Genomic DNA, 26,094 nt, shown 5'->3' on the forward strand with positions numbered 1-26,094 from the left:
GCTGAGTAATATTCCATTGTGTATATATGCCACATTTTTTTTTATCCATTCATCTACTGAAGGGCATCTAGGTTGGTTGGTTGGTTCTACAGTTTAGCTATTGTGAATTGTGCTGCTATAAACATTGATGTGGCTGTGTCCTTGTAGTATGCTGTTAAAAAAGACCCTATAATTCTATAGCCAGCAAAAATATTCTTCAACTTAAGCGAAAATTAAAGCATTTTCAGAAAATCAATAAGGAGAGAAACCTCAAGAATTTCAAAAGATGCAACTGATTCAGAGTATGTTTTTTGTTCAGAGTAGACCACTACAATGAAAGTATAACTTGAAGACCTCTAGACCTCTAGATACTTGTAAATTTAATAGTACATTTTTAATAGTATATTTTTAAATGACTCATGAATCAAAAAGTTACAAAGGAAATAAGAAAATTCTTTGAATTCAAATATAATAAACACACAATATATCAAAACATACAGGATACAGCCAGAGTAGGGCTTAGATTAGTCTTAAATTCATTAGCTATGAATGGGGGGACTCCCATTATCCCAGAAGAGACAAAAAAGAATCTTGGATGAACCTGTCAGACAGGGGCTTTCCTGATAATAATGTTTAGTGAGAAGACAACTTTAGGAAAAAGCTAAAAGGTATATCAATAGGATCCAAACAAAAGTAAATACTAAAGAGAGTTTTTTTAAAGGGAAAGGGAAATGAACTCAGGAGGAAGCAAAGTAATATTGAAGGAATAATACATGACAGAAGGTTCATAGGTAGGTTAATATGAATGAGTGGTGAATGTATAAAATAAAATAATATTGTTTTATTGGCTTTCAAATGCACTCATGCATGCACAACATTTTAGTCCATGATGGACCACATATGCAACAGTGGTACTTTAAGATTATCTAACTTAATGAAATTGTAGCTATTTTGTCTTGTGTAAATACATTCTGATGTTCATGCAATAATGAAATAACCTAACAATGCATTTCTCAGGATGTAATCCCAATGTTAATTGATGCACAGCTGTATTAAGAATTTAAATGCACCATGGCAATAACATAAAAAAATAGAAAAGCACAATTTTAGTCAGGTTTTTCGCTGCTGTGACTGAAAGGCCTGAAAAGAACAGCATAGAGGAGCAAAAGTTTATTCTCAAATATGGTTTCAGTCCATAGATGGCATACTCCATTGCTCTGGGCCCAAGATGAGGCTGATCATCAAGATTGAAGGGTATGATGGAGGAAAGCAGTCAGATCATGGCAATCAGGAAGCTGAGAGAGTTCTGCTCAACAGGGACAAAATATATACCCCAAAGTCTTGACGCCAGTAACATACCTCCTCCAGTCACACTCTATCTGCTTACAGTTACCACCAGTTAATCCATTTGAGTAAACTAATGCACTAACTAGATTAAGGTTCTCATAACCCTATCGTTTCATCTCTTAAGTTTTCTTTCATTGTCACACAATGAGCTTTTGGGGAACAACTCATATCTAAATCATAACAAGAGCAAACGAGGAATAGTGTCCTAAGGGTCCCCCTACATCCTTGAAGAGGTAAAAGTACTTACTAATTGGAGACTCAAGTCAAAGATACTTGTTATAATCACTGTAGTTATGCTCACCAAAGGAAGAGTAAAATAGAGGACGGGGATAACAGACATGAAGGGAAGAAGTGGAATTATAAAAAGATCTTGAATAATTGAAAGCAATACAAGAAAGAAGAAAAGAAGAAATAGTTGGCAAATGAGAAGAATAGAAAACAAATAGTAATATGGTAGATTTGAACCCAAACATTGCAGTAATAGTAGTATTAGTCATAAATTATCAGTGACATGAGCAATTGGAAATGGAACAAATGCTCCAGATAAAAAACTCTTAGCATATTGAAAATGCTTCTGAAAGCCAAGACAGATATTAATTAAGATACCATATTTAGTAGTAAAAATATAGGTTAAGTCATATCATGAAAATACTAATCAAAGCATTGTAGATATACTTAACTTAGATATCAGACAAGTAGACCTCAGAGTTAGAAGCTATACTCCACATTAAAAAAATATTTCTCTTTTTTTTTCAAACTTTATTTTTATTTATTTGTATGTAGTGTTGAGAATTGAACCCAGTGCCTCACACATGTTAGGCAAGCATTCTACCACTGAGCTACAACCGTAGCCCTAAAGATACATAGTGAGATAATGTTCAGCCACCAAGAGGCTGTGACAGTTCTACTTGTACAAGCACTTAGTGACAGAGTATCAAAATATCAAGAGCAAAATTGTCAGAAAAGAAGGAGAGACAAATTCATAACCAAACCCATAGAGATTTTAAGACTATTTAGTAACTGGCAGAAAGGAGACCAAAACTAATACCAAAGCTAAACCCTACCAAACAACTCAATAAAACAAAATAAAAATAAAGGGTGTGTGTGTCGGGGGGAAGGGAAAGAATACACACACACACACACATATGTATATAAAACAAAATGGCTTTTCTATAAAGATATCTAACTATATACCTAAAAATACAGAATATACACTGTTTTTAAAAAGTGTAGAGAATATTGTTCATATTCCAAACAAAAAAAAAAATCAAAGAAGAGAAGTTAAAGAATGTTCTTTGGACACAATGGACTTAAGTTAAAAGATGATAAAAGATAATTAGAAAATCAACTATGGTCGAGAATAAAACAATACAACTATTATAGCCCACAGGTCAAAAAGGATGTCTGTGGAAATGTTTAGAAGGGAAAACTAGGAACTGGCACAACAGACAGGGAGGATGGAGCTAGGTGTACCTTCTGGCAGAGGAGAGTCAGGGCATGGGAAGATGGCCTCTCATAGATCCCCACACCCCCAACACTTCATCTCTCTTGGCTGCACACCCTGTACTCCTTTGAGCTGGTGGTATGGGCTCTAGTCAAGGTCATGAACAGAACTGACAACCGCTTCAATTCCCCAGGAATGGGCTCATCAGAGTTCCTGGGAGTTCTGTCAACCCTGGCAATCCTTGCCTGCACTGTGCAAGGGCAAGCAAGGCAGGCACTGGGCCTCCAGGAATGGGTCTGCAATAGCAGACAGGAGCTTCCCTAGGAGCTCTCTGGTGGACCTCTTGGGAGCAGTCCTGGAGATATACAGGCAGCAGGCAGGTATTTTGCATTCATGCTCTTGGGTGCATTCAAGGCTATGTTGCCCCCGGAAGAAAAATGTGACCTTTGCTCTGCCTTCTGCTTGGTGATTACAGGAGGGAAAAGCATGGGGGTGAAGATGAGGTGATGGACAGAGGTGCTGGTGAGAAGGAGGAAGTCAGAGCCTCTGGTGGGCAGGGCTAATGTGGGCTTCTGAGCGGGGAGGGCGTCACCAGTTACAGCTGTCACCTCCTTCTCCACTCATGTATTCCTAGCCTCCAGTGCTGAGGCTGAGGACAGCCATGTTATGGAAGGTGCCCCTGCTTATGGGACTCATTGTGCTGGGGACCCATATCTGGACCATTAAAAAAGAATTTGTAGACATTAGTAAGAATCTGGATTATTTTGTGGCATCAGTGGAGTTTGCCGTGGCTCAATTCAATGATGACAACGCGGAAGAGAATACATACAGGTTGCTAGAGGTTGGAAGAGCCCAAAAAAAGGTGAGTGGCAGTTACTGTGTCTGTACCCAAAGTATTGTCTCCCATTAAAAAACCTGACCAGGTGGAATGTCAGCAGGGACTGACAAGGAGGGTTTCACATCTGCAGCACTCTCCTGTAGCCAAAGGTCTGCAGACCCATCCTCCTGCTCAGGGACACACTTTCCCCTATCTTTCCTGTTCCCTTGATAATGCCTCCTCCTTGGACTGATTTTTAGCTGTAGGCACTTGGATCCACAGGAGCCCTTAGCACCAACCACTCTACCACATCTACTGTTGCTGCCGCTGCTCAGCATTGGAGCTCAAGACTGGCTCAGTGTGTAGAGTCTGAGCAAGGAGGGAGGGGCAGATGTGAGAGAGCCATGTGAGTGCTGTTAGTTTGCACACTAACAGTAACTGGTGGTAACTATTACAGTATTTGGCATGAATGTGTGAGTGTTGTTGATCTGTGTTGGGGCATGAGCATGCGAATGTCTGGTGTGTATTGGGCATGAGTGGATATCCTTGTCATTTGCATTTGCCTTCTTTTCTACTTGGTTCTCTTTTTATTTTATATTCACAAAAAGCAAATATTTAACTGATCATTTTATCATTTGTTCTTGACAGACATGGACAATGATATTTTTAATGGACTTGGATATGGGCAGCACAATTTGTAAAAAACATGATGAAGACATTGACAATTGTCCTATGCAAGAAGGCGCAGAAGAAAAAAAGGTTTGAGAAAGCATTGTGAATCCAAAGGGAATGCAAAGTAATATCAAGAAGGCCTTTGGGTGGAGCCCTAAAGAAAGTTGTTGGGGTAGTCCAGGGACAGAATGAGGGCTCCTGACCCCTCTCCCACTAGCTCTCAGGGCTCCCATACTGGCTAGAAAGGGGGCATCTTAAACAGACAGAGCCTGTTTCCCATCCCTGGGAGCAGCCTTCTGCTCACAGATTTACTGGCTGACCATAGGCAACCTGCAGACATCTGTGAGGCCTTTGTCACAAGATGGAGCCCTTCCTGGGGTCCCAGCCCTGTACCTTTCTGAAACCCCTGAGGTTCAGACAGATAATGTTCTCCCTGTGGTCCTCACTCTTCTTTTGCTCATGTCTGGGGACTGAAGGACTGTTTAGTTATCTATTCACTCACCTTTCCTTCTTGTAACTGGGTTGTAAGGACTATTCCTGGTGGGCTTGAGTTCTGATGTGGCCATCCTATGACTGACATGTGATCCATGGGATGTGGGAGCTTCAGGATGGTTGACTATCAGAGGCATGCCATCAGTGGGGGGTCTCCCCCTCCAACCAGCATCCTTGCAGGCAGCCTCTGGGGTAGGTTTGTACTGTTACTCTGCTTGATGGTGGCCAGCAGGACCGTCTTTCAGGCTGTCTGCTGGCTCTGTCAGAGCACACAGCATGGGGATAGATCATCTATCGTGATGTGTATTGGGGAGGCTCTGAGTGGACTGGATGCCTCAGAAGGCAAGGTGATGGCCTTCAGGAAGGTGCCCCCTTGATACCCCTTGGGTTCATGTTGGGTGATGGATTTATCAACTTCTGCCCATTTTTCTGGTGGATACTTGAGTTTTATGAGCCTTGTACCAGGTGAATGTTTATACTTTTCTTTTTTTTTAAATTGGCTTTTAATGCATCTCAAGACCTTATACAAGCTAAATGATCTCCATGCATTAAATTTTTCTGATATATGTTACAATTATTATTTCTTCTAGGTGCGCTGTACTTTTCATGTGGATGCCCGACCTTGGTTTTCCCAGTTTACTCTTCTGTACAGCACCTGTACAGGTGGGGAAGGGGCCCCTGGCTTTTCACAGCAGAAATCCCCCTCTTTCCCTAGACAGTCTGTAGTCCTAGGCTTGTGCAATGTCAATGCAATTAAAGGCATCTTTGAGTACATTATGGGTCCCTGAGCAGTTTTGAGCTCTTCTGTATTGCTTGTTTGCCAAGAATGTCACCATTAGCGATAAGCAATGGAGAATCTATTGTAATTATTACATTACCTTGGCTGCAGGTGCTGAGTGTTGAGTAAATCAAACTTCTCAGTTCATGTGAAGCAATTCAGGCTGGGGCCCCACTGGTTGGTTTGTGTACCCACACATTCATTCATTCTCCAATTTATCCATGTTCCTCACCCATCTATTAAAAAGGAATGTTAAAAAAAAATTTGCCAGTGAGCAGCCATCTGTGTTCCCTGTGCTTCCATCTCAGGCATCAGGCTCACAGTGGGTGGCTCTTCTGCAGGGAGGCCAGTCCTATGCTCAGAAGTAGAGGAGGGTATCAACACTGACAGTAGTCTGTCCTTGGGGACATGTCAGGCTTCCTGGCAGGGACAGGAAATAAAACCATTAAATCCAGGATCCTGGTGAGAGGGTTTCAAGCACCTTTCTCAGTCATCAACAGATTGACGAGTAAAAAAATCAGAAGAGACATAAAAAAATTTAAGAATCCATTAAGCAAATTTGATTTCATATTTTGGGACAACTTAGAAAACCAATTTATTTATTTATTATTGCATTATAATTACACATAGTAGTGAGATTTGTTGTTACATAGTCATACATGCACACAATATAGCAATAAGTTTGGCCTGTATTTGATTTTGTATTACACAGACCATTCACCCAACAACTGCAGAGTATGAACCTATAGAAGTTTATCAAAACTGAACATCTTCCGGTTCTTAAACCACATCTTGATGAATTTCAAAGAACACTCTCTGGCCACAGTAAAAATTAGGTAGACATTAAGGAGAGAAATATTTGGTGACTGTAACTGCACATCTCTATGTAGTACAAGGGCTAGAGAAGCAATCTCCATGCTATACATATTAAAACCTTCTGAAGTAACAAACGTGTGGATGCTTGTTGATATTGGGCTTTGAGGGACACGTAATAGGTCTGGAAATGCACATGCTGGAGGGTGGACAAGGCAGCCATCAATGACGTAGGTTTCCATTGCAAGAACCAAAGAATTCCCAGTTAAACCTGGAGAAAAACAGAAGGAAGGGATTATAATAAGAATGCATGAAAGAGGAAACAAAGGTGGATGGAAAGGATCAAGGATTCCAAGTCAGTTCTTCAGAAGGTCTAATAAAATGATTAACTCTTGGCAAGAGAGATCTAGAATTGGAGAAGACCACCATAACCTACTCCTGCAATGAAGAAGGGGCCTCTTACAGATCAGGCAGACCTCAGAAAAAGGGATGGTGAAGATAAATAAGAATTGGAAAGTTGCAGCATCTTGGGTGGGAGGAAGCAAGGGGGTTCACACATGCTTTGAAGCATGGTTGGCTAAGCAGGGTCCCACTGCATTCCTCAGGCCCCCATGCTGTTAGTCATCCATTGATGTGTCAGGCCATCTTGGAAGATTATTTCCTCCCACCCATAAGTGTAGGAAGTTGTTCATGATTGTGGCCATCATTCTATCCACACTCCCATCTCTTCCTGTGTCAGCTCCAGTCCTGTTCTTACAATATGTTTCCAAAGCTGGGGCCCTTGTAAGGATTATCAAAGTTCAGGTGTCCTGATACCACAAGGCAGGGAAAATTGTTTCATTGCTCAGCATCCCTACTCTTATTGACAGCCTTCTTATCTTCCCAGCCTGTTTCATTGTTTCCTCTCAGAAGTTTTCCCAGGAGGAAGGAAGGGCATGGGTCAGTTCCTTTGAGAAGAGCCTGATACAGTGTGACACATGAAGGCCATGGGACCGCAAAGAGGCAGAGCTGGGTGAGGTTGCTTGTCAGTCTATACTCAACAGAGTTGCCCCTTCCCCAGTTTCTGCCTCCTTCTTAGGCCCATGGCTGGTTATCCATGTACATCCTTGCAGAGCTACTACATTGAACTTGGCTTCCCTTTTGCACTGGGAGTCTTACAGCCCACTGCCTTTGCTAAGCAAAAACATGGCCAGACCTCAGGTAAGGAAAGGGAGGTGGCAAGGTGACCAGCAGGCACCTGAAATTGTGGAGGAAATGATTCTCCTAGCCCTGTTGCTGGTTTCCTGCTTTGTACCCTTCTGAGGCTCCCTGAGGGCATGGACTGTAGTCTTGGTCATCGACAAATCTGGTGCTTACCTCAGCTCACTCATACTCAGGATCCACCTTTACTCCTAAGAGTTCCATGGCTCTGCCAATCCTGGGATGCAGGGCTGTGAGGATAGACTAGGTGGGCTCCAGACCCCATCCAAGTCTTATCAGGGCTGGGCTATGGCTGAAGGAGTTGTGCAGGCAAGGTATATGTTATGTGCATGCCCACAGGTTGTTTTAGGGCTTATGTCACCATGGAGCAGAAAATATGACCTCTTGCTCTGCCTTCTTTCTGCTTAGAGATGATGGGAGAAGCAAGGTGGGGGAGTGGAGATGAAGCACTGGACAGAAACACTGGACAAAGGGAGGCAGTCAGCAGCACAGGATCTCTGGTGGGCAGGTCTATGTGGGATTAGAGTTGGCAAGGGAGTCACTAAGTGTAGCTGCCACCACCCCCTGCACCGTGCCCCTAGTACTGACGCTGGCAGCCATGTTGTGGAAGGTGCTCCTGTTTGTGGGGCTTGTGGTGCTGGGAGCCCACTTCTGCAGTAACAGATTTGTAGACATTGACAAGACCAAAGAGTATTTTGCTCTTTCTTTGGAGTATGCTATATTTTGGTTTAATGAAGCCCTGGAAGATAAGTTTGCCTACAAATTTCTGCGGGTCCGAAGAAGCCAGCGTGAGGTGAGTGGCCAAGTTTCCCCTGTAGTGCCCACTTTTTCTCTGAAACCAGGAGCAGGGTGGGGTGGGAATCCTAGGTCTGAGAAAAGAGCAACTGATTTTTTAATTTGGTAAGTGTTTAAAAAAATAAATAATAAGGTATAACTAAAGGAGCTCCAACATGTGTATGTGTGTGTATGTGTATGTGTGGCCCCTGAAAAGAAGGGCAGAAGGAAGGAAGACAGACAGAAAGAAATGTATTAATGTCTGAAACTGAGCTCAGGAGGACTGATTGGATGAGCACTGTCCCATTGCTCAGCAAGGCTGAAATGCACTATGCTAGGTAATTGGTGACTTGAATGAGATAATATTCATGCAAGAAGTCAGTTGGGAAGTCGGTAACAGAGACGAAGACAGACAACAACCTATCTTCTTGGGACTGCTATGTTGGGTAAAGACAGGGGAAATATAGCCCCCAAATCTATGAGTGAGATAGTGGGAAATAGGGCAGAATGGGTCAGTGTAATGATACAGGGTTATGGGAGGTCAGGAAGGTTGGAAGGTGGTAGCTATTTGGATGGGTGGTCAGGGAAGACCCCTCTTCTATGGGCAGGGCTAGTTATGTGGAGGATAGGGCAATAGAAGTGCTCACAGTCTCAGGGATATTCCTGGGTGAGGATGAACCAGATGTATTCAGGAGGATGCCTGATATTCCATGGACCTGTGTCTCTGGGAAGGAATGCTGAGATGCAAGTGTGCAGGGGGATCAGGGTTTGTCTACAAGTTTGTCTTAAACACAAGGGATGGGACTTTACCAATTGAAAGCCCAAGCAAGAAGATGGGGGGAGGGAGATGGAGAGATCTGGGTAGGTTACAGCACATTGAAGAGTCCTAAGACAACCCTGTGGAATGGTCATAAAGGTGGTAGGTTTTAGGGGACAGATTGGCCCTGACATTTAGGTGGCATCAGCATTTGCTGATGGTAAGTTTTCCCACCAAGGTCTGTTTTTGTCCCTTACTGCTTTCTTTGAATACAATAGTGACAATGTCCAGTAGTAACAGTACCCATGCTCAGAGCATTGTCCCCACATAAAGAGCCCTGAGGTAGTGGCACATCGTCAGGGACTGATGAGGAGGGTTCCATACCTGCAGCATACTCTTGCAGCTTTAAGTCTGTGGACCCTCCCACTTGCCCAGGAACACACTTTCCTCGGCTTTTCTTGTTGCCTGGGATGCCTCATCCTTGGGTGATCTCAGCCCTCAGCCCTGGGGACCACAGGAGCCTTCAGCACCAATCTCTTCACTGCCTCTGCTGCTACCGCCCAGGTGTAGAGCCCCAGAACTCAGTTTGTGGGGGCTGTGTAAGAGGGAGGGGCATGGATGAGGCAGCGTGTAAGAGTGTTGGTAATGTGTGTCAGGCATGGATACATGTGAGAGTGTAATTGGTATGATTGGCACATGTGCATGAGGTGTTGTGAGAAATGAGTGTGTAAGTGTATGATTGGGGTGTGTAGGGTACAAGAATCTGGGAGTCTGTGGTGACACACAAAACTGGCCAGGATGTTCCAAAGGCAGGTGCCCACTTAATTCACAGAGAAAGACTTGGAAATTGTCTCTCTTTGCAGTACCAGGTTAGCGTTTTTCATATTGGACCATTAGAGCGAGTACTCGTTACGTGCAAATTTGTGCAAGTTGAAAATGGCTAGTAGGGGCAGCAGGGAAATGCGAGTGGCAGGGAGGTTCCAAAGGCAAACAGATTAAACTCCTGCTTAATTCACAGAGAGGGCATTGGGAATGTCCCCAGTAAGTGCTGACCCTAATGTGTTGGGCCTGAGTGTGCGTGTGTCAGGCATGAGTGTGTATCGTTGTCACCTGCCCCTATTCTTAAGTTCCTGAGTCATCACCTTTCTAAGAAGCAATTTCAAGGTCAATCCAGTGCAATGCATGCTCCACCCTGGGAGGATTTCCTGGTTAGTTTTGCTTTTCCTTCCTGTTTGGGTGCTTCCTGAATTATCATGGACCACTAGTTATGGAAACGAAAATAACTTTAAATAACTTTTTGTAAGACCACAATAAATATTTAGAACAGCATGGGGCAGTTAATACCTACTTCCACAAATGTATGCCAGCTGTTTCTGTGCATTTAGTACCCACCTGAAAGCCAACTTCCCAGCTCCCCATCATATGATTTTTTCCCTTTTTACTGGTGTATTGTAATTATACACGGCACTGGGAGTTGTTGTTACATATTCATACATGCACACAATATAAGAGTATCATTTGGTCAGTTTCATTCCCCAGTACTTCCTCTGCTGCTCTATGTAAAATTAGTCATTCAGCATTCCTTCTCTGTGTCTGTGCTTAGGCACAAATTTGAGAGTAGTCATTTTGTCCATTATGGTTGTAGCATGTGAAGAAGGGTCCTTGCTCTATAAGATTTGATTGTGCAATGTGTTACACCCTGCATATTCATCACCCTGACCATGGGAAGCCAGGAGAAGAATGCTGACAGAGGACTCTCATGTCTTCTTAGGTGTATTTAGTATTTAATGGGCATTTTTTTTTTTTTTGGTGCTGGAAGCAAAACCCAATGCCTTGTGTATGCTAAGCATATGCTCTACCACTGAGCCATACTTTCAGCTTAATGGACATCTTTTTGTAGAGAAATGGAGAATTAAGAAGAAAAAATGAAATACAAAAGAGATTGTAGATGATATGTATATCTTTATTGACGTGCATATGAATATTCACATCTTTTGTTCCTTTTTCTATTTTTTCTCTTTGTTTGCTCATTACAACAAGGTATTTCATAATAGTTTCTGCAATTTCTTCTTGACAGCTATTTAATTGGACATATTTAATAGATGTGGAGATGGGTCGTACGATTTGCAAAAAACATGATGAAGACATTGACAATTGCCCGTTACAAAAAGGCGCAGGAGAGAAAAAGGTTTGAGAAAGCATTGTGAATCCTCTGGGAATGCAAAGTAATATCAAGAAGGCCTTTGGGTGGAGCCCTAAAGAAAGTTGTTGGGGTAGTCCAGGGACAGAATGAGGGCTCCTGACCCCTCTCCCACCAGCTCTCAGGGTTCCCACACTGGTTGGAAGCGGGGCATCTTAAACAGACAGAGCTTGGTTCCCATCCCTGGGAGCAGCCCTCTGTCACAGCTTTGCTGGCTGACCACAGGCAACCTGCAGACATCCATGTGGCCTTGGTCTCTGGATGGAGCCCTTCCTGGGGTCCCAGCCCTGTACCTTTCTGAAACCCCTGAGGTTCAGACACATGATGTTCTCCCTGTGGTCCTCACTCTTCTTTTGCTCATGTCTGGGGCCTGGAGGACTGTTTAGTTGTCTATTCACCCACCTTTCCTTCTTGTAACTGGGTTGTAAGGACTATTCCTGGTGGGCTTGAGTTCTGATGTGGCTATCCTATGACTGACATGTGATCCATGGGATGTGGGAGCTTCAGGATGGTTGTCTGTCAGAGGCATGCCATCAGTGGGGGGTCTCCCCCTCCAACCAGCATCCTTGCAAGCAGCCTCTGGGGTAGGTTTGTGCTGCTACTCTGTTTGGTGGTGGCCAGCAGAACCATCTTTCAGGTTGGGTCTGTCAGAGCATGGGAACAGATCGCCTGGCATGATATGTATTGGGGAGGCTCTGAGTGGACTGGATACCTCAGGGTGATGGCTTCTAGGCATATGCCCTCTAGTGAGCCCTAGCATTCAGGTTGGGGAATTCAGTAATTTCTGCCCATTATGCTGGTGAATCCTGGAGCTTTATGAGCTCTGCTCCAGGTGAATGTTTTGCTTTTATGTTCTCTTTTTCTTTTGTTTTTGATGCATATTGAGTCCCCTACTTACTACATGTTAAATGATATCAATGCATTACATTATGTTTTACAATTTATGCATTGCAATTTTTTTTTTAGGTGCGCTGTACTTTTATTGTATTTTCCCTAGCATGGATGACCAAGTTCAACATCCTGAACAGCACCTGTTTGCAGACATAGACAGGGAAGGGATCCTTGGCTATCCACAGCAGAAGTCCTCTCTTTCTCTGGAGTTTCTACCCTGCAAATGTGCCATGTGCCGTTTCACCAACACTTAATAAAGACAGCTTGCCGATCTGTTTGAGTTATTTGTGCTTATAAAGGATTCCCTGTCCTTCCAAAGCCCATTTGATTTCTTGTGAGGAAAGACAGAAAATATATAAATTCACCAATAAGTAACTGCAGGCTATGATAAATGATAGGAAAGTAATGAACAGCACGAATGAATGAAAACAATAGTAACTGGGGGAACTTTAGATGGGGGAGGTCTCTGTGGAAATGGAATGTGTCAGTTGAGACTCCCAGGGTGGGGGGAGTCTGTTCACTGGGCTGGGGAGACACTTCTAGCAGAGGCCAGGCCAATTCTCCAGGAGGATCTTGGTTAGCTAGTTGTGGAAAAGCTGTCAAAGATAGGATTGAAGAGGCCAGCACACACAATACAAGCATGGTAATTTTACAAATTACAAAAATATAAATAAAATGAGTCAGTTAAAAAATTTAAGTCAAGAAGTCCTTTTAATAAAAAGCATAAAATCTAGTAATGATAAAAGCTTTTGATAAATTTGGGTACCTCAAAAATTTAAATACTCTTATGAAAAATATTAAAAACAAAAATCCAGCCTGAATAAATTCAGAAGATGGAAGATGCATTGAAGAACAGTCTTGTTGCACACATACAAAAATATAAATTACTTTAAGATTCCTCCAAAGCTTTTGAAATTATTTTTAGAATGACAAATATTACACTAGAAAAAATGGGGTAAAAACATGAGAAATTATGAGAAGAATTACTGAGGAAATGGTTATCCTCATACAATAATACAAATAGTGCAAATAAAATCAATGCAACACAATTATTTTTCTATCCATTTGAGAAAGAATAACTAGGCTGAAGGCAAAGATATGGAAAAACAAGAATTGTCACAATTCAGTACCTCTCTGCTCAAATCATAATGCTAAAACCAGATCATCCATATCAACCAGGAACTGATTAGAAATGCAGACTGTCGTGCCCTGCCCCAGACCAACTGAATCAGCACTCACACTCTTTTTCTTTTTTTGTGGTGCTGGGGATTGAACCCAGGGCTTGTGCATGCATGGCAAGCACTGTACCAACTGAGCAATATCACCAATCCAGCATTCACATTTTAACAAGATTCCCAGGTGCTTCCTGTGCATGTTAATATTCAAGAAGCACAGATGTGGTACTCTGGTTCTCAAGTATGTTGGAATTCTTTAGGAACTTTTAAAACTACTGATTTCATTGTGTATATAAACCACATTTTTCTTTATCCATTCACAATGGAATATTACTCAGCCTTAAAAAAGAATGAAATTATGACATTTGGCGGTAAATGGATGGAGCTGGAGAATATCATGCTAAGCAAAATAAGTCAATCCCAAAAAACCAAAGGCCGAATGTTTTCTCTGATATGTGGATGACAATTCAAAATAAGAGGTATGGGGTGGGCTATGGAAGAACAGAGGTACTTTGGATTAGACAGAGGGGAGTGAAAGGAGGAGAGAGAATCTGGGGGTAGGAATGATGGTAGAATAAATTGGATAATATTACCCCATATGCCTATATGATTACATGATCGTTGTAATTCTCCATCACGAACAACCAGAAGAATGAGGGGTTATATTCCATTTATTTATGATATATCAAAGTGCATTCTACTGTCATGTGTAACTAATTAGAACAAATAAAAAATAAATAAAAACTACTGGTTTCCTAAAACCTTTCTCAGAGATTCTGATTTTATTGGTGAGATGTGACCTGGGGTCTTACAATTCCCCTAGTGCTTTTTGTATGCAGCAAAATTACAAAAACCACTAATACATTATTAGTGACTAGCAATTTGTCAGTAAATAATAAATTTGAAAGTATATGAAGCTTTTGCAGTAATTCCTCATCTCGATTTTTGTGTAATTTCTCAAAGATAATAAAGTTTTCATCGTAGTACTGTTGCCCACAACTGAAAATGAGAAGTAACCAGTCTATTGATAGGGAGATTTAAATATGTGGTGTATTCACAATCTGTAATGTTTTACAACCTGCCTGGCAGATTTATGCCTATATGTGGTTACTATATGTTGCCCTTCCTCATGGTCAAAAGAGCATCAATCTTTGCAGCTTGGGATGAAGGCCCCCACCTCTGTTCTCCAGGAACCTTGCTGGGCACTGATTTACTGGGCACAGAAAAACAGAATCTCTGGCAGTTTGAGGGATGCTGCCTACCTCCTCCCTCTAAGACCTAGGCCTCAGCATCAGGGTGAGCTATGTACCCCTAATTTTGGCAGGATAGGGAAGTGAGGTGCAAGACAAATGGAGTCCAGAGGCCAAGCATTTAGAAGGCTGGGATTATTGCACAGGAGGGCAGAAGACCCCCCAAGGGGCTCTCTACTTTGTGGGAAGTACTTTCCTGTTGTCCGTATCCCTCTAACTGCTGGTTGGATCTGAAGGCCACAGGTGGGAAGGTAAGGGGTGCCCTCCCTAAGGCAAGGTCACAAATGCTGAATTGCATCACAAAGTGTGGCTCTCATGCAGGGCCTGGGCTCAGAAAGCAAAGACAGACCCACAGAGCCCCTTGACCAGGGCACAGGCACACACCGAGAGTGCTGGAGACTCAGAAGAACTACAAGCTGGCTCAGTCCATCAGAGTCCAATTCCACAAGGACGAAGAAGGAGCCTCACAGGTGAAGCAGGTTGGAGGGTCAGAGGGCTGGGCCAGGAAACCTTAGGCTAACAATTTCATAGTCCTGTCCTACAGCACTGAGATATAGGTAACTGGTGGCAGGCATGGGATAGGTATAGACACATCAGCGTCTGTCTGGAGGAATTTCTCCTTGGAAACACAGACCACACCTAAGATAGAAGGAGAAGGGAAAGACTTGTGTCAGAGACTGGGGTGCCATTAGTGCCATTCGTGAGTTTTCTTGCACAAGGAAAGGGATAGTTCTAAGGATGACCCTAATGGTTCACTGATTAGGACAGAAAACCCCTTGTTTTGGTGAGATCCTTGAACTATAAAAGTTATCAGAATCAAAATAGAGTTGCTTTTGCCAGACATTAACCAAAACACATGCATACATACATACATACATACATACGTTCATAAAGCTTGGGGGAGGTTTACGAAGGAAGGGATCTCATGTTTGTATGCCTGGTAACAAAACTATTCAACAAGACTCTGCCAGAACCACAATCTTTCACAGAGCTCACCACAACCTTATAAAGAAAATATTTCTGGAAGGTCATGTGTCCCATGACAGTCTAACCTTGGACTGATGTCACTTGTTATTGATTTTTGTAGCTCAGGTTTTGTTTCAAATTTTCTTATGTCCTTCTCATTTTGTTTTTAAAAACCTGTCCTTGTCTTAGCCTCCTTGAATACACCCACAGTTTACCATGGCCCAAGCATTCCCATTCCAAGACTCTACTATCCCCCAAATAAGCTTAATCCATCTTTAGAGAAGCTTTCTCTATGTGATATTTAGGTTAATACAGGCCACTCACAACTCCAGCCCTGAGAGGACAAAGAGAAGACGCATTTGTGCCTTTTGATTGAGGGACCATGAACAGACAGTTGTGGCTTTTCCTGCTCCTTCTCACCATTCATGTGGCCCTTGTGGTCAGTATTGATGAAGCCAAGAATCAGATAAAGGTGTTGAGGGAATTCAAATCTATCAGTAACTCAAATACCAACGTGAGACAGTGCTTGTGGTTTGCCATGCGAGAATACAATGAAGAGAGCGAGGACAACAATATCTTCATCGTCACCAGGATACTGCAATCCTATCTGCAGGTAAGATGCTTTTTCCAGATAGTATATTTGCATATGGTGGCACAGGCTGAAACCAGACTGAGAGTGGGTATATGAGAAAAATGTTGAGATGTACAAAATCTAAAATATGTGAGTGTTCAACACTATATACACTAACTTAGTAAACAGTAACAACACAAAGCACTATCTATATATGTTTGGGATTTTGTTCTAAGTTCTTTGCATATCTTAATTCATTTGACCCCAGAACTTCAAATCAATGTTAATGTGTTTACTAAGGTTGGGAGATAAATGGAGAACCATGAATATTTTGCAATAATACTACCACAGGCAACATTTTAAACCTGTCCACATAATGTGGAATATGGACTTGAAGTGAGGTACATGGCACTGTTGAATATATAAGCTAGTAAGTGCTTTTTCTATGCTATTGGATTTTTTAAGCCAACATTTATTTATTACAGATAAATATTGGAGTCACATTGATTTTCTGCTTATAAAAATGTGCTCTTCTTCACAGGGTTATGAGTAGTTCAACTCCAGAAAGCATTGCTTATGTGAATTCCAATAGGTATGGTGCTCTCTGGCGTTTGTAACATGGTGGTCACTGCTCTGTCCAATGAAAGACTGTAAGTGTTGGAATGCAGCTGACTGTAAATAGCGACCCCAGTCAGGTGGTTGGTGGTCTTGCTTGAAATTACACAGTGAAACTTGTAGGACTCAGTCATAAAGGCATCCAACAGAAAGGTCACTATTGGCAGAATTTATGTTTCATGCCTTGGGAAAACACAGCATCAGCACTGTATTTCTAGAACATGATGCTCGTGATGTAGCACCCTTTATTGATCAGGTACACTCCAAAATCTGTCTCTGAATAGATTTGGAAATTCTGGGTGGTCTTTTGGGATAAAGGAATTGATCCTGGTCTTGTCACTTTGCCAGTTTCCTTCACAGTTCACTTTCTTTGGAACTCAAAGAAGTAGCATGTGAATTCAGCACTTTTCTCAGAAGCCACTTTTGCACCAGCTAATGTAGATGGGGTGGCATGATAGATAAAAGTGATCCCAGTCTTTAGAGAGCCAGCAGTCAAATTGAAAAGAAAACCCCTAAGCGAGGAATTGGGGTTGTGGTCTCTGTTCTGGTGGTATGATACACAGGCGTGTGGGTGTCAGGGGAAGTCTTCTTTAGACAGTGTCTTTCACCCGAAGATCTTATAAATATCCTACTGTGTAGGCCACGCCCTCACCAATAAGAGGAGGATCTCTGGGTGAGACCCAGGTCTCAGTAAGTGTTAAATCCCTCTAGCTGATCCTCGTCATTCCTGAGAAGCAGAATGGCTGTTGGTGGGACTGGTAGGAGAGGGAAGGGATAAGACCTGAAGGCAGAGTGAGAGTCAAACAGATGAAGGAGGTTGGTGGGAGGTGTTATATTCTGAGTTTCCCCAGAAGCACAGCCTAATGCTAGAATTCAAGGGAAGATTATTTATTTGGATGGGGGCAAGTGGTCATCCCAGCAAGTACCAGATTGTTAGAGGGGAAGGCAGACAGGGTAGGGAAGGTGGCCAATACAAAGGTGAGTTGAAGGCTGTATGATCACCATGAGCAACTGGGTTTGGTCTCCCTGGATGATTCAGGGGACATGCAGAACCCACCTCAGAGTTGGACCCATTTATAGGTGAAGAAGCTGGGTTATTTATCCACCAACTCACACCTATCATTTGTTGAGAGCTTCTCCAGGAGCCCTTGAAGTCTGGTGGCAGGAAATCCCAGGCAAGAACTATAGGAACTGGTAGCATATTTGGAAACAGGATGTGGCATGGAGTACCACTCACTGCATCCACTACAGAAGGGGAGCAGGGAGGATCTGCCGGTGCAGGGGTGAGGAAGAGCAGTCATACATTTTAAATGCTTCTATAAGGCTGCTGGGGGGCTGGCCAGAGAGGTAGATGGTGACAACACCACACTGGGTCTTGCAGGCCATGATTAAGATTTTCACTTTATCTTAGGTGCACTGAAAAGTCAGGAAAAAAAAAACAAAAACAACATGAGGTCATGGAGTTCTTAGGATTCGTATGATCTAATTTGAAATTTAAAATGATCACTCTGGTTAGCTCATTTTTAGAAAAGGATTGTGAGGATGTGGTGAGGATATTCACGTGACGAGATGGTCCAGCCTCCTGGCATTAGGTTCGCATTTCCCTGTAGTCAGCATGTGGGAATGCCCTTGGGCTTCTCTGGATTGGTAGAGATGGACAGGCAGTGGAGCCCTTTGGCTAGCAATGCGAGCTGTGGTGGCTTGGTTTGAATTCTGGATCAGCCCTTAGTTAGATGTATACTCAGCCTCTCTGCACCTGTTTTCCTTACCTGAAAATAAAAAGGAAGTGACATCCTCACCCTAGAGGATTGAAGATTGAGTTATTGTATGCAAATCTCTGAGACCAGTGTCTGGCACAAAGCCAGCACTTGGTGAAGGTTAGCAAGTATAGTTACAGGTTGAAGAAGTCTTACATGAAATGCTTGGGACCAGAAGTGTTTCAAATTAAAAAAAAATTAATTAATTTATTTTAATTAGGTATATATGACAGCAGAATGCATTTTGTTTCATTGTACACCATTGCAGCACAACTTTTCATTTCTCTGGTTGTACATGATGTAGCATTGCACCATATGTACAGTCATACATGTACCTAGGTAATGATGTCCATATCATTCTGCCATCTTTCCTACCCCCATGTCTCCTTCTCACCCCTCCCTCCCCTAGTGTTTCAGATTTTTTAAAATATGTTTTAGTTGAGAGATCTTGGGGATAGGATCTAAGTCTAAATATGAAATCCATGTACAACCTATACAAACAACCTCCTGAAGGTAACTTTTTTAATGATTACTTTAAAAAAATTCTTAGTGCTGAAGGTAACTTTATACACTATTTCTAGTGCACCTAAATTTTGACTACTACAAATCATGTGAGGTGATACGTAGAACTTTCCACTTGTGGTGACAGGTCGGTTCTAAAAGGGACTTCAGATTTTGGTTAGGGATGCTCAACCTGTATCCACAGGCATTCCTGTCAATGGCAACGTTAACTTATATGAAGAACTTAGCTTGTTCTTGATGTTGTCTAATCAGCTTTTACTCTATAAGGCAGGCTACAGTCACCTTTGCTCATTTTTGGGGGGGTTCAGATAAAATTGAACCCAACTTTATTGAGGCTTGGAGACAGCAATAAGGAAAGGTCTGGTAGAGAAAGGTCCAGACACCCCTTCCTCTCCTGCTCTTAACATTTTAAAATCAGGTAGAAGGAGATTTAAATGTACATCTAGAGCAGACTTTCCCTTATACAATTATTAATTGAATCAGTAAATAACGATTTCTTATTATAAACCAACTGTTGCTCCACATTAAGGACCATGTGCTAAGATAGAGGAAGGAGCATTGGGTGGAAGATTTCACAGGAATCTGAGGAGGGTATGGGGAAGGGAGGGGGGCCCAATGTGGCTGAGGGGGCTGTTCCTCATAGGGCCCAGGAGAGTTTATGGTTCTGGAGTTCATTCCCTTCTTCCCTTGCCCTTAACAAAACTTTGGGACCAAAAATAAAATCAGAAGGTCTTTTCTTCAAGGAGGCCCCAAATTGGAAAAGGAGTCTTTCCCTGTGTATTTTGCAAACTAATCCAAACAGTGGATATTGTCCTTTCCCTAAAGACAGGTTTGGGGGGTGGTGGTGGTGTGGAGGGTTGGGAGGAGCAAAAAGTTACAGGAATTTTTGTGTCTGCTAAAACTTGAAAAAAAATTAAAATAAAAAAATTTTGAATAAAATCACATCATTGCTAATTGACAGATCACAGATCGTATGGAATACTTAATTGAAGTTGAAATTGCCCGCAGCACTTGCAAAAAGCCTTTAAACAATGAAGAAGATTGTGTAATTCAGGAAGACTCTGACCTGAAAAAGGTAGGTGTCAAAGCAATCATCTGCAAAAGTCCTGGAGATTTCAAGTCCCATCTGGGTTTATCAAGGCCTCCAGGTGATCAGAAAAACTTGAGGTGCCCAGACTCTCTCTTGGAGGTCTGAATAGCTCCTGGTATTCATCCCCAGATGGCCAACCCTGTGACTTTTAAGGTAAAGGGTGCAGGACCCTGGACATGGTCTTCTCCTTGACTCTCCCCTAAAAGACAGGAGGTCATCAATTCCACTCTAAAGAAAGACATCCATGCACTCATCTATCATATAACTTAATATACTAAGATGTCCTTGGCTGCTGTCTATCCATCTCTCCATCCATGCACCCATCATCCATCTAATCATTTATCCATTATATACGTGTGAAATGAAGAGGAGAGCTCTTTGGAACAAAAGATATATTAGGTTCTAGAATCTTCTAAATTGTTCTTTGATTTTTTTTATTAATGTTTTTAGTTGTAGATGGACACAATACCCTTATTTTATTTTTATGTGGTGTTGAGGATTGAACCCAGTGCCTCACATGTAGTGGCTCTCCATGAATCCCACAACCCCAGCCCCTCTAAATTGATCTTTTCCAATGAGTTGTTATTAGATAAAATTTATAATTTTTTAATGATTATTATTTAATCATTAAAATAGCATACATTAGTTTATATATAATATAGAATTATTTCATTTACATTGTAGGAAGTGTTCAAGAGAATAAAAAATTGTCAACTTTTCATCTAATCTTCCACCAAAATGTTATTAGTGTTAGTGTTTATTGTCTACCTGTGGTCAGCATGGACCAAAAATCTGTCTGGGGAACTGCTGATGGTGGAAGTCTGCAGCCTCCAGCTTTGCAGTTTCCTGCGGGACCCATCTTTTAGGGTATTCCTAATCGGACATCCAGCAACAGGACAAATTTTTTTTTTCTTCTTATTTTGGCATGTTACTGATTTTTGTTGTTGCTGTCTTTTTTTTTTTTTTTTTTTTTAGGTAGAAATATGCAGCTTTTTGGTAGCAGCACTTCCCTGGAATGGAGAATTCATTGTGCTAAAAAAACAATGTGAAGATTACTGAGGGTATTTTGGAACATCCATTCCACCACTGCCTGTACCTTCTCTCAGTAATAAAGGAGCAATGGCAGGATAATATTGTCATCAGTACTACAGGAGATAAACATAAGTTATAATGATAAGAGCATTAGCACAATGTAAACCCAACACACTAATTTAAAAAAAATTTAAACCTATAAATAAGTTGCAGAAAGATCAGTGGAGTAGAATGATGGGGAGGGAGAAGGGCTGGGGACTGAATTATAGCAAATTATATTCCTTGCTTTTATGATTTTGTCAAAATGTATCTAATGTTTTATATAACTAGAAAAGAATCAATTAAAAAAGCAACATGAAGTTGAGGGTATATTGTGTTGGACCCCCAGTTGCTTTCTTTTCAAAAGAAATTTACATAAGGGCATAATTGCTCTAGCTTCAGTCAATAGAATATATTATCTTTTAAACCAAACAACCTGTTATCTGTTGTCCCCCTACAAACTTCCCTGTAGGGGGAAATTTTATCGCCTTTATATACAAGAAGATTCCAGGACTCAGGCCAATTCGAATCTGTTAATATGGGCCAAGGTGACCTAGAGTTGGCTTTTGGCATGTCATTATTAGGGTAAAAATTTAGCCTGTGGGTTTTGCTTGGATACTTGTAAGACCATCACAGTGTAGACTTGAGTCTGAGGCAATCCTGTTGTCAGTCAAAAGTCAAGAGGTGCACCTGAGTGTGACTATAAGGAAACTTCCCTGGGACCTCCAATAAATCTGGATGTTGGTGGTGGAGGGACTGTCTCTCTCCTCTCTGAGGGCCCATTCTTGCTCTTTCTCCCTTAACAGTGTCCCTTTTCCTTTTCCTTTTCCTTTTTTCTCTAATAAACTTCTTTCTGCTACGATGTATGACTCTCTTGAAATTCTTCCTGTAGGGTCACAAGCACCCATGACTTGCACCTCTGTGGGTTTCCTCCTCTATATCAAACCCTTCTTATGCATGTCCCTTGGCTTGCCATTTTGTTTTTTAGTTTCATATTGTGTGTGGGGTGAAAGATGAGCTCTTTCCTGGCATCATGAGTGGTCACTCACCTTTAGACGGCTTGATGGTCCACCACTAGGGTTAAGTTTGCCACTCAGGAGCAAGAACAGAGTGAGATCTGCTTCCATTCCCCATAGAAAATTGGAGAAGGAGACTCTTTTTGATTGACAAAAATTATTACAGAGGTCTGAACCCAGAGAGTGCTGACTCAATAGATTTCTTCTAGGTACCTCCTTGGGCCTGAGGCTACTTCTTGTCTGATGGTTTTGAGTAGAGAAATTTGTGGGGGGGATCCTTGAGGCCCAGTGGACCAGTAGCCTTCTCCTAGAGGTTCTCAGGTGATCTGTGTGACTTGGGGGAATTTTATTTCTTCTGTGGATGTCAATAATGGTCACAAAGAGATGGGAGAAGAGGGTGAGCTGCATTGTTCAAATGTGACTGTGGGGATCGAGAGGGAGGACGAAAAGGAAGCGGGCCAACAGGAAAACTAGCAGGAGATAAAATTCCTTTGAAGAAAATAATCACGAAACATTGATGTGTCTAATGGGGAATTGTCTAATAGTAGTTTGTTTTGCAAGATGAGAAAAGTTTTGAAGATGGGTTGCATAACAATGTGAATGTACTTAACACTACTAGATTGTACACTTAAAATGGTTAAGATGGTAAATTTATATTGTATGTAATTTGCTACAATTAAAAAAAAAAACTAAAATAGTGTGTGTATTTTATTTCACAGTGCTACGGATTGAACCCAGAGCCTTGTGTGACTACTTAAACATAATGTTGACTATTATTTCAGGTGGCCAAGTATATTTCAAATGCATACAAGGATGACCAGGTTTTACCTCTCTGGCCTAGTGAGTGATGAATATGTTTGTAATAAAGAGTGTAATGTTATTCTGCCCCAGACAGAATAAGGCTGTAATAGAACAATTTGGAGAGGCCTTAAAAAAAACCCCAACAATAACAAACCCAAAAGCATTTCCTTAAAAAGATGTTTTCTTAAAACTCTTTCTCTTCTCCTAGCTATTTCTCCAATCGGTTTCTCTTTCTAATATCCTTTGTTTTGGTATTCATAATTTCAAAGACAGCTCTCTGTAACGACTTCCCTCTCCTCAGTTTTTGAAATAAAACCTGTTTATCCAAAAAGGAGATGAAGATGCTGGAACAATGTTTTAGTCAGCTTTTTCATTGTTGTGACCAAAAGACCCCACGAGAACAATTAGAAGAGGAAAAGTTTATTTGCTCCAGTTTCTGAGGTCTCAGGCCATAATGGCTGACCCCATAGCTCTGGACCTGAGGAGAGACAGAATATCATGGTGGAAGGGCATGACGGAGGAAAACAGCTCAGGACAGGCAATCAGGAAGCAGAGAGAACTCTGCTCATAGGACAAATTATAAATCCCGCAGGCAGGACTCCAGTGACCTACTTCCTCCAGTCACTTCCTACCTGCCTGTAGTTACTGCACTGTTAATCCCTGACAGTGGATTAATGCACGAATCATAACCCAATCATTCACCTCTGAGAATTTTGGCTTACACGCGAGCATTGGGGGATATCTCATATCTAAATATAGCACTCCAGGAGGTCTGGGTTCTTTTTGCTGTAATAAAGAGGCAACAGGAAAGTAGCAAATCTACAAAATTCCTGTCTTTTGTTCTAATGTATCCCTTTCCACTCTTTGCTTTCCTCATCCCAGAGCCTTCAAATTTTTGTTTCAAAAATTTCTTCTCCCTTCCTCCAAAGCTGGTTTCGAATAAAATCTATTTTCCCACCAATTCGACTTTGAAGTCGGAGCAGCAAGTAGTATGGTCTACCATTTTCTGCCCTGGGGGTTATTAACGCCACCCAGTTACAAGGCTATGAAACTGAAAAGTATGGGTTCTAGGCACAGGGCCTTCACCACCTAACGCCTCTCTGTCATAGGGAACAGAGAGACATGAGTGGGGGGAATGTGAGATTAAGAGGATAATTCCATAAAGAGGGTCTACTGTGCTCACCCCCATATGTTTTCTTTTAAAAAGCAATTTACCTGTGGTGCTGGCTGGCATACATCCATAGGATATGTCACATTGTTCAGCAGACCACCTGTTATCTGCAGGAGATATGCAGGCCCCTGAAAAATTCCTCTCTCTTCCAATAAGAATAACAAAGTTTACCTTGATGGAGAAGGGCACTTTTGTGGACTTTATACCAACTAGGTCCCCAAAATCAAAGAGACAGGATAATTAGTAACAAAACTCCTTAAATTCATAAGAACAATCCCAATAAGAAACAGTCAATATGGGCCAAAGTACCCAGAGTTGCCTTGGGCCATTAGCATATCAAATCTCCCTTCCATGGGATAAGACCACACACGTGTAGTAGGGACTTGGAAGTTTAATGCAATCCTGCTGTCAGTCAGAAGTCAAGAGGTGGACCTGGTGGGTAACTTTCCTGGGACCCTTAATGAAACAGAAGGGCAGGAAGGGCACACCTTGGCTTTCCTCTCTGAGAGGACCCACTCTCTCCCTTGGGAGTGTCCCCCTTTCACTTTCCTAGCCCTTCTAATAAACTTGTGCCTGCTACTCTGAGTGACATGTCTGAAATCCTTCTGATGTGATCTCAAAAACTGGTAACACAGGACCTCTGCCCCTGCTGATACTCCATAATGTCTCTTTGCTCTGTAACATCTGTTCACCTATGACCAGGTGAGCATTAGGACCTCCTGCTTCCTGGGGGACTGGGAGAGGTGGAAGCAATGAGATGGGCCTGAATGGATATCCTAGGAGGGGGCTTTCCCCGTCTATGTGGCTGGTACATTTAGACCCATTAGATAATATTTGTTTTGTCTGCAAAGGAGTCAGGGACAATCATCAAGACCTGGGGACAAATTGCAACGTCGAAGAGTTGGGGAGAGTGAGGAATGGCCCCAACTTCATGATACCCTCCATCATGACTCTGTGGGACTCTGTGTGGTAGAGGCTAGGCAAAGGATGACATGGTGGGGTCAAATTCTAGGACCAAACTGTAGCTCAGTGAAGGGGAAAATTCCATCCCCAGCCCCCATGCTACGTGTATTTCTTGCTCTCTGTTACTCTAAAGAAAAAATCATTGGAAAAACAAAAATCAGCCTGTGTTGTTTTTTTGGGGGGGTGGGGTGGGGTGGGGGTTGTTGCTGGGGATTGAGCCAAGGGTCACTTTACCATTGAAATACATCTCCAGTCCTTTTATTTTTTGAGACAAATCTCACTAAATTGTTGAAGCTGGCCTCAATCTTGTGATCCTCCTGTCTTGGCCTCCAGAGTCACTGGGATTATGTGTGTCCTTTCATCTGGCCAGCATGAACTTTTTTTCTTTTTTCTCTTTCTTTCCTCCACATTTTTTTTATTGGTGCATTATAGTTGTACATAATTAATGGTGGAATTTATCACTACATTTTATCACATGCACATAATATAGCATTATAATTTGGCCAATATCCCTCCCAGGCATTCCCCCCCCCCCTTCCTCTCCTTTCACTCCCTGGTCTGTTTATTCTCTTGATCTACCTTTGCTTTTCATACATTCCACAGCATATACTTTTAATGTCATTTTTCCCCCTTTGAATATATTACACTCTCGTGTAGGAAACTCACAGTTAGTATTTCTACCTCTATATCTTCAGGTGAATTTAAAATTTTATTTTTATAATGGATATTTTATGTTGGTGCTAGATCCTTCTGAATTCTAGAATCATATCTATTTGCATATATATTACACATAATTTACACACGTAATACATACAGTACCTGGATATTAACTGAACTATAGCCAGCATTTACTTCCACCTGGGTGTTGGGCTGCATGGGTCTCATGGTTCTCATTGCCCAGCAACCCTCAGTTTCAGGAGTCTGCCATGGAGGGACCCCATCAACAAGCTTCTGAGCCCCTT

The 26,094-nt window shown here is 42.0% G+C and overlaps 3 protein-coding genes across 3 annotated transcripts; all 3 read left to right on the forward strand.

Moving 5' to 3' along the window:
* Window positions 1-3,425: 3,425 nt before the first annotated feature.
* On the forward strand, window positions 3,426-5,539 carry LOC124089235 (cystatin-14-like). The gene is made up of 3 exons (XM_046439237.1): window positions 3,426-3,632; window positions 4,236-4,346; window positions 5,342-5,539. The coding sequence occupies exons 1-3, from the start codon at window positions 3,432-3,434 to the stop codon at window positions 5,537-5,539; spliced, it is 510 nt and encodes a 169-aa protein (XP_046295193.1). The 5' UTR covers window positions 3,426-3,431.
* A 2,373-nt stretch (window positions 5,540-7,912) lies between these two features.
* Window positions 7,913-12,427, forward strand: LOC124087596 (cystatin-12-like). Its single transcript, XM_046436550.2, has 3 exons — window positions 7,913-8,335; window positions 11,151-11,261; window positions 12,240-12,427. Exons 1-3 carry the CDS (start codon window positions 8,141-8,143, stop codon window positions 12,318-12,320), a joined length of 387 nt encoding a protein of 128 aa, XP_046292506.1. The 5' UTR covers window positions 7,913-8,140; the 3' UTR covers window positions 12,321-12,427.
* Window positions 12,428-15,937: 3,510 nt separating this feature from the next.
* Window positions 15,938-21,169, forward strand: LOC124089245 (cystatin-8). Its single transcript, XM_046439248.1, has 3 exons — window positions 15,938-16,168; window positions 19,982-20,095; window positions 21,086-21,169. Exons 1-3 carry the CDS (start codon window positions 15,938-15,940, stop codon window positions 21,167-21,169), a joined length of 429 nt encoding a protein of 142 aa, XP_046295204.1.
* The last annotated feature ends 4,925 nt before the right edge of the window (window positions 21,170-26,094 follow it).

This window comes from Marmota monax, unplaced genomic scaffold (assembly GCF_021218885.2).
Source record: "Marmota monax isolate L192 unplaced genomic scaffold, Marmota_monax_Labrador192_F-V1.1 WCK01_AAM20220418_F8-fsc00005, whole genome shotgun sequence".
Lineage (NCBI taxonomy): Eukaryota > Metazoa > Chordata > Mammalia > Rodentia > Sciuridae > Marmota > Marmota monax.

Coding starts and splice junctions, on each gene's coding strand:
- LOC124089245 (XM_046439248.1), top strand. CDS start 15,938: ATGAACAGACAGTTGTGGCTTTTCCTGCTCCTTCTCACCATTCATGTG. Junction 16,169..19,981: donor TACTGCAATCCTATCTGCAG/GTAAGATGCTTT, acceptor GCTAATTGACAG/ATCACAGATCGTATGGAATA. Junction 20,096..21,085: donor AAGACTCTGACCTGAAAAAG/GTAGGTGTCAAA, acceptor TTTTTTTTTTAG/GTAGAAATATGCAGCTTTTT.
- LOC124089235 (XM_046439237.1), top strand. CDS start 3,432: ATGTTATGGAAGGTGCCCCTGCTTATGGGACTCATTGTGCTGGGGACC. Junction 3,633..4,235: donor TTGGAAGAGCCCAAAAAAAG/GTGAGTGGCAGT, acceptor TGTTCTTGACAG/ACATGGACAATGATATTTTT. Junction 4,347..5,341: donor AAGGCGCAGAAGAAAAAAAG/GTTTGAGAAAGC, acceptor TATTTCTTCTAG/GTGCGCTGTACTTTTCATGT.
- LOC124087596 (XM_046436550.2), top strand. CDS start 8,141: ATGTTGTGGAAGGTGCTCCTGTTTGTGGGGCTTGTGGTGCTGGGAGCC. Junction 8,336..11,150: donor TCCGAAGAAGCCAGCGTGAG/GTGAGTGGCCAA, acceptor TCTTCTTGACAG/CTATTTAATTGGACATATTT. Junction 11,262..12,239: donor AAGGCGCAGGAGAGAAAAAG/GTTTGAGAAAGC, acceptor TTTTTTTTTTAG/GTGCGCTGTACTTTTATTGT.